The 8,253-nt window shown below is 33.2% G+C and overlaps 1 protein-coding gene across 1 annotated transcript; it reads left to right on the forward strand.

Annotated features, from left to right (window-relative positions):
• The first annotated feature begins 2,326 nt into the window (after positions 1–2,326).
• On the forward strand, positions 2,327–7,607 carry LOC133802237 (BTB/POZ domain-containing protein At1g30440). The gene is made up of 4 exons (XM_062240508.1): positions 2,327–3,295; positions 4,378–4,447; positions 5,247–6,473; positions 6,804–7,607. Exons 1-4 carry the CDS (start codon positions 3,237–3,239, stop codon positions 7,380–7,382), a joined length of 1,935 nt encoding a protein of 644 aa, XP_062096492.1. The 5' UTR covers positions 2,327–3,236; the 3' UTR covers positions 7,383–7,607.
• Positions 7,608–8,253: the final 646 nt, after the last annotated feature.

Raw genomic sequence — 8,253 nt, forward strand, 5'->3', positions numbered from 1 at the left:
TTTATATTTCCATTTTTTGAAGCTTTTCTTGGGTTGAAATGTATTTATAATTAGTTTTAAGGTTAATTTTACAGCGTTATAGTTTTTTTTTTTTTTAAATGGTAAGCTATATCTTTTTTTTCTTCCTAGTTTCAATTTTAATTTTATAATTTTTTTTTAAAAATGGTAAAAAAATTTATTCTTCACTCGATCGGGCTTCCATTTCTTTTTTTATTTGCCCATGACGTTTCTTCTTAAGCTATTTACGTTTTTCCTCGTATTTTCTTCTCTTCACTCTCTCACATTTCAAGAACTAGATGATGAGTTTTTTCTTCTCACATTTCAAAAAAAAGAACAAAAAAAAAAAAAAGGAATTCTCATTTTCAACCACTATTTTCCACGGGTATTTTTTGTTGTCCAGTTCTTTTTTTTTTCCATGTGGCTTAACCCAATACTACCTATCTCAATGCTATTTTGGTTTAATTCTTCTGTGATTTTTTTGGGCAGACATTGTCCTGCAATTTTTGTTAGTTTTGTTACCATTATGAAAACTGTACCACTTAAATGTGTGGTATTTTTAAAATTTTTGCAGACTAATAACCAGTTATCACTATGAAAGATGAACTACTTGCATTTTTTAGATTTTGATAGACTAGTAACCGGCAACTAAAAGAAAAAAAAGAACTATTGATGTAAATTAGTTGATTATAATTATGATAAAATAAATTGGATACAAATTTACAATTTTTATATCTTCTTACCATTAATGTACATAAAAATGGAGATGGAATAGGATAAGATGATAATTAAGTTTTTAAGTATGATAAAATTATGTCTTGGTACTTTTTTGTAAGAGCCTAAGAGCACTCCTAATGGATGAACTGCTCCATCTTTTAAAATATCTCCCCAAAACACAAATTTTTCTATTTTACCTCTAAGTTTTACATTATATCATACATCAGTTTTTCTATATATTTCTATACATTATTTTTTATATTATATCCTTAAACATATTTTATTAATTAAAGTAAAATAAAATAATTGAAAAAAAATAAATAAATAATAAATATATACTAAATGGGAAAGAGAGAGCTTATAAAAAAATAATAATATTAAAATATTATATAAATGTTATGTAAATATAGATATAGATTAATTGGAGTTTGTGCATAGCTATTATAAATATATGTATAAAAGAACTGATGGAAAATATTTTTGTGAGTTTTAGCTAAATATTATAGAGAAAGTGTATTACAAAATATATCACCAAAACATATTTTTTTATAATTTACCTCAAACTTTTACATTATATCATACACCAGCTTCTCTATTTTTTCTCTACATCATTTAAATATTATATTTTTTAAAAAATATTTTATTCATTTTAAGAAATAAAATAATTAAATATAATAGTATCACACTTATATATATATACAAAAGTTTATAAAAAATAATAAAATATTTATAGCTTGATGAATAGTATTTCACTACATATAGAGAAATATTATTCATTTAGGTAAAAAAAATATAAGTTTACATCACCTATTGGAAGACTATTTAATCATTTTTAATTTATATAATAAAGAATTAGATATTTTAGATCCTCCATTAGAAGTGTTCTAAGAGAGATTATATCATGGTACTTGGATTAATTAAATTGTTACATAATTTTTTTTAAATTGTTATTACTAATTATATTATAAAATCAGATGATAAATCCATTTAATAAATAAATAAAATGTAAAATCAGATGATAAACATTATGGATTTTTTTCTGTTTTTTTTTAAATGCACATTATGGAATTTTATGTAGCGTAATTTTTATTAAATATAATTTGTGTATATAAAATATGTGTATTTAGCATTGTTATTTTAATTTATAAACAAATCCTTCCCCAAGAGTTATATACCATAATTACCTATATACATAGGTATTCTTTTGAGTTTTGGTCCCCCACACTTTTTAAGGACAATAAATTCACTCGTTACATGAACCATAAAAAAAACTGATATTGATGCATTTATTTAGGCTGATAAATAAGTCAGTCCACTCAAAGAAGGAAAAAAAATCATATATTATTTTGATGTTTGCTATTAATATTTGATAATGACTGAAAATCTCAACTCTAGCAAAATTAATTATTATATTAGAGAAGACATACATACAATAATTACATTGTAACGTATCACATGGCCTAGCTGTACAAGAACAGAAATGATGATATTGATACACGCACAAAACAATTATTATATGTAAAAATATATAATTCAATATATTTATTGTATAAATTTTTTATTACATTGTTCTTTTGGTAGCTTCAAAGCTTGTCATTTAACTTAAAAACTGTCCTTAATAAATACAAAAGATAATCTCTTTAGAGAGGTCAATCACACTTCTTCCTGGTTCTGCGCTTTGGCTTATAGAGATTCTATTTCTGTAAAAACTCATCAGTTCTAGAAAAGCAATGAGTGCGTTTTAAGCCAAAGACCCCACATGCGTTTGGGTTTTTCAAAGCTCAGGCTGTCTTTTTTAGCAAATGGGTATTCTTTTTGCCTCGCTACTCTCTCCTCCTCCCATGGCTTTTTGGCCTTTAAGAGACACTATTATGGCACCATAGTGACGTGGTTTCAACCTTTTCTTTGATGGGTATGAGTGGTTTTGGTCCATTGTGAATTGTTTACTGTTGAATTTTGGAATCTTTCTTGGTAGGTTGTAGGGGTAGAGAGACCAGTAACAGTTGGGTTTTTATTTTTTTTTCTTTGGGAGGGGTTGACCTAATTGCTTGTCTCAATTAGGATTATTTGGTTTTGAGATTTGCTGGTGTGTTTTGGGAGGTGGGGTATGAAGGAAATGGAGTAGGTTTAGGGCCATAGTTTTTGCAGATTTGGAACTGGGTTTTCCTTTTTAAGCAATTTTACTCACTGTTTTGTGCTGTATCTAGTGGTAGATTTGGGACTGTTTAGCGGGAAAATTCTCCTAGTACTGGGCTAGTTTTTGGGTTACAGATCAGAAGGAGAAGCTACATTGTGGTGGTCACTGGTGCTGCTGTTCAACTTTTTCAAAACTTGGTTAGAGAAAGAAACTTGAGGTTGAGAATTTTCTGGTTCTAAGGTGCCGTTTGGGAGAGAAGAAAATCTACGGTCTTATTGTGAAACTGCTCTCATCTGAAATTTACTTGGACATTGCCTTTACTTGAAGAAGAATTTGGGTTCAGTTTGAGCTGTATAGCAATAGCTTTGGCTTTGATTTGAGATTAATGGCTTGTGTGAAATTGGGTTCAAAAAGTGATGCATTTCAGAGGCAAGGACAAGCCTGGTATGGACCCAACTCATGTCTGTGATGTAATTTTTGTACTTATGGTGGCGATTTCTGTGTTGTGTTTGTTTCTTTTTATTTTATTGTTAGTAAATTTCGAACTAAGTGTTCCTGACTTGTTTCAATCTAGTCTCTCTTTCCAGAAAGCACAACAAATCTAGTTTCTCTACCATCTTAACAAATTAAATAGTTTAAATGGGTACTTTCTATATTGGAAAAAAATGGTATGAAAGTGAAGTCCAGTTGAGAAAACTGTTCAATATTTTTCTTATGTCCCAAGAAAATGAGAATTGAGAAGAACGTCCATGTATCAGCATAAATCAACAATTTTATACCTTTTATAGTCACTTTGAATTTCAACCTTTTGGATGTAAGAAAAAGGCTGAGAAAATTTTTCTTCGGGATTTAGCTCGCAGGGAATGATTTTGTGCATTTACTGAAAGAATTGTTAGTGTCAGGCCTCAATTTGGCTTTGGTTTCAATATTTAGTGTTTCTCAAACTGTTGAACACATGCTGTTGCTTCCAAGCTGTGTGCTATGCTATCATCAACAACCTAAACCTTTTTCCTCTTTGCTGGAAATCAAGAATGTTGCAATATAATTTTGGGTCAGATTTAGAAGTATTAGGATGGTATATTTGTAAATATAATTTTATGGATTAATTGTGTAGTTGTCTAATGTTAGGTGGGTAATTAGGAGCCATTTAAACACCTATATAAACACTTGGATAAGTGCCTAAACCTAGATGTTTCTTGCTTTTACATATCAAAACGACCAATTAATTTAGTTGGGCCTCAACTTATTGTAGAAAATAATGGGTCAAACTGGTTAGCAGGTCAATTTATATTGTCTCTTTGCAAATGAAACGCATTGTAGTTCAGCATAATTTTATTGCTAGTATTATCTCATGGTATGGGTTGAAGATTAAAATATTGCTCCATGACATGGTCTTCTCTTATTTAACAAGAGATTGTTTGAAAGAATTGGCACCTAGCTCCTTTAGTTTGATCACAGATACATTCAATGCTTTTGCATTACTCGTTCTCAGCATCTGAATCTCTTTAATTATGTAACTATTGTAGGTTCTGCTTCACTGGGCTTCCTAGCGATGTTGTTGTTGAGGTTGGTGATATGTCATTCCATCTTCACAAGGTATTCTTTTTTTTTTTTTTTAAAAGTTTTCCTTTTCGTGTTGATATTTTTACTTTAAAGTTCTATCACAATTGTAGTGTGCTGGTTGCATTGTAGTGGGGGTATTTCTCTTGATTTCTACAATTAAGTTTGGCCTATTTTGATCTGCTGCAATTCAAATTCAATTTGGAATTCCTCATTCCAAAGCACATCTTATCAGTGGCATTCTGTGATGTTGTCTTGAACTGCAAGATATCACTCAATTTTAAGCTGAAAAAGTTCTATTCCCTATCTAGTGTCGTTGACTTGATGGGTTCGTGTAAAATACCCTAGGGAAACAAATGTTTGATGTCGATTGTGGATTTATGCATAACTAACTTGCCCAAATTTTGGTTGGATTTTGTTGTGGATATTTCTATATAACTTGTTGAGAATTTGAAAATACTGTTTTCGATTTTGGATAATTTTTTATTTTTATTTTGTGCTACTTCTGATGTCATGGTGTAAAATATCTGAAAATTCCCCACTGTGTCATTTGCTGCAACTTCATAACTAACTAACCCAATTGAAGTTAGTTGTGGATATCTCACTGTGTCCTAGACTAAATGATCTTTGATATAAGAAAAATCATCTTTACCCTATTTTTCCTTTCTATTATATATCTTTGTTTTTTGCTGATTTTTATGAGGTGTAAGATCTGAAAAAAAAATGTATTTTTTTTCTTTTATTAGCTAACTAGTATTTACATGTTCCCACTAGAATGGTGTCTTATATACAGTGGTTATAGTTGCTCTTAACTTTTGTTTGTTGTTGGATACAGTTCCCTTTGCTCTCAAGAAGTGGGGTGTTAGAAAAATTGATTGCAGAAGCATCCGAAGAAGCTGACGAAGGATGTGTTGTAAAGCTTCCAGACATTCCTGGTGGGGCCAAAACTTTTGAATTGGTAGCTAAGTTCTGTTATGGTGTGAAACTTGAACTTACTGCATCGAATGTTGTGTACCTTCGTTGTGCTGCAAAGTGCCTTGAAATGACTGAAGAGTATGGAGAGGACAATTTAAGTACACAGACTGAAGTTTTTATCAGTCAAACAGTCCTTCATAGTTGGAAAGATGCCCTAAAGGCACTCCAAACCTGCAACGACATTCTACCTTATGCTGAAGAACTCAATATCACAAAAAGGTGCATCGATTCACTAGCCACTAAAGCATCAACTGATCCAAATTTATTTGGGTGGCCGATGAGGGAGCATGGGGGACCAATGCAGAGCCCTGGTGGGAGTCTCTTGTGGAATGGTATAAGTACTGGGGCTAGACCTAAAAATTCTAGCTTAGATTGGTGGTACGAGGATGCATCAACATTAAGCTTGTCTTTGTATAAGAGATTGATTTCTGCCATGGAAACTCGTGGGATCAAACAGGAAATTATTGCAGGAGCCATCACTTTTTATGCGAAGAAGTACCTTCCTGGGTTAAATCGACGTCAGGGAGCCAGTGAGTCTAGTAGTCGTCTTGGACCTGTGTCTCTGGGGACACCACCATCAGAAGAAGATCAAAAGCTTTTAATTGAAGAGTTGGATAGATTACTTCCTTTGCAGAAGGGTCTAGCTGCAACTAAATTTCTGTTTGGTCTACTCCGAACTGCAATGATTCTTCGTTCAAATCCTACTTGCATATCAAATTTGGAGAAAAGGATTGGCATGCAGCTTGATCAAGCCACTTTAGAAGATCTATTGATGCCCAATTTCTCTAATACCATGGAAACGCTTTACAATGTAGATTGCGTGCAACGGATTTTGGGGCATTTTCTTGCCATGGACCAGATAACCGGTGGGGCGTCTCCATGTTCAATTGATGATGGCCAATTGATGGGATCACCTTCAATGACACCAATTACAATGGTTGCCAAGCTCATTGATGGGTACCTTGCAGAGGTTGCCCCTGATGTTAACGTAAAACCCACAAAATTCCAAGAGCTGGCTGCTGCGGTTCCCGAGTATGCTAGACCTTTGGATGATGGTCTTTATCGTGCTATTGATATCTATCTTAAGGTAACGTCTATTTCATTGTCTTTGAAAGAAAATGCAAACTTGTTTTCTTCTCGTGTGTATATATAGTGAAACTGAAATCATGCTTTCTTCTTAGAATTGTTCTTTCTACTAGCGTAAATATTCTAACAATGTTGTCATCTGTAAATAACATTAAGCCAATTAATATGAAAAATAAGGGTTGTTTTTGGTTTGGAAGTTTGAGAAACCCAACCAATTACAACCTGCTTGATACTCTGCATTTCCTCTTTGTGCTTCTTCTCTTGTGCACTTCAAAGCATGGTTCATTTTGGAGCATTTATCTTAATCTCATTGTTTTCCCTTTTCTTCCAGTCACACCCGTGGTTGGCGGAGTCAGACAGGGAACAAATTTGCAGGCTGATGGATTGTCAGAAGCTCTCTGTAGAAGCATGCACCCATGCTGCACAGAACGAGAGACTACCCCTTAGGATAGTAGTTCAAGTTCTCTTCTTTGAGCAGCTTCAGCTGAGGACTTCCATTGCTGGCTGTTTTCTGGTCTCAGACAATCTTGACGGATCAAGACCATTAAGAAGCGGGTTTGCTGGATCCAATGAGGGAGGTGGTTGGGCCACAGCAGTGAGGGAGAATCAGGTTTTGAAGGTCGGGATGGATAACATGAGAATGCGGGTGAATGAGCTCGAGAAGGAGTGCTCAAACATGAGGCAAGAGATCGAGAAGTTGGGGCGTGTAAAGGGTACTTCCTCTAGCACATGGGGAAATGTATCTAAGAAATTTGGTTTCAAATTAAAGTCTCAGATGTGTAGTGCTCAAGAGGGATCTGTTAGTAATCAACATCAGGGTCATGGGAAAGTTGAGAAATTAAAAGAGAGACATGGAAAATCCAAGAGAACCTCCTCTAGGGATGAGAAAAACTCCACCAAGGATGACTAAGAATTTCATTTTTTTTTTCTTTTTCAAGTTGAAATTTTAGGTCAGTCATTTTATTTTGATTTTTTCTTATTTGAAAAAACTATTTGGTTCTGAATGTTGTATCTCTGTATTAATGGCTTCTGTATTAAGATCGTCACTAGGTGTGTAGTGGATATGAAAAGGATACTCTCATGATGTAATTTGATGTTTCATGTAATTGTATGAAAGTTAGGTATGTTGTTTTTACCTCTTGATGAGGCTACAAAAATATTGTTTGAAGTGCTTCGAAGCTCCTTATTTATTTGGATGGTGTTTCAATTGGCACCTATAATTTTTTAAAAAGTAAGTAGCAGGGCCCTTTGGTGGAAGTGTGGCGATAGAAATACATAATATTTCCATCAAATAAAGCTTCTCTCTCGAAAGAAGAACCATATGCAGGGTATTTGTGAGAGAATGGGAGTGTGGTTTTCGGATAAGCTAAAGATTGTTGGTGTAATAACAAGATACTTCCATTGATCTATTTGTTTCCACAAATTAAGAGGATATAATTGACGAAGTAATAGTGAAAATAAGGCCAAAAGTGACATGATATGAATGAAATGCTACTAACTGAGTTTACAGGCGAGGAAATCAAAATGGTTGCTTTTGAGATGAATCCCTGAAAGCTCCTGGAAAAGATGATCTTCTTGGTTTACTCAATCAGAAGTTTTGGGAGAAACTGCAAAGGAGGTCATAGGAGTGTGCCTAAAGGTTCTTAACGAAGGATGGCTTGTTGACCAACTAAATGAAACTTTGATAGCTCTTATTCCGAAAGTAGACAAGCATAGAAGAATGGAGGAATTCAGGCCAATTTGTCTTTGTAATGCTATATAAAAGATCATTTCGAAGTGTT

This window comes from Humulus lupulus, chromosome 9 (assembly GCF_963169125.1).
Source record: "Humulus lupulus chromosome 9, drHumLupu1.1, whole genome shotgun sequence".
Taxonomy (NCBI): domain Eukaryota; kingdom Viridiplantae; phylum Streptophyta; class Magnoliopsida; order Rosales; family Cannabaceae; genus Humulus; species Humulus lupulus.

Excerpts from the sequence above, each read along its gene's own strand:
- LOC133802237 (XM_062240508.1), top strand. The coding sequence starts at position 3,237 with ATGGCTTGTGTGAAATTGGGTTCAAAAAGTGATGCATTTCAGAGGCAA. Across the intron at positions 3,296-4,377 it reads CAGAGGCAAGGACAAGCCTG|GTTCTGCTTCACTGGGCTTC; the intron begins GTATGGACCCAA and ends TAACTATTGTAG. Across the intron at positions 6,474-6,803 it reads CTATTGATATCTATCTTAAG|TCACACCCGTGGTTGGCGGA; the intron begins GTAACGTCTATT and ends CTTTTCTTCCAG.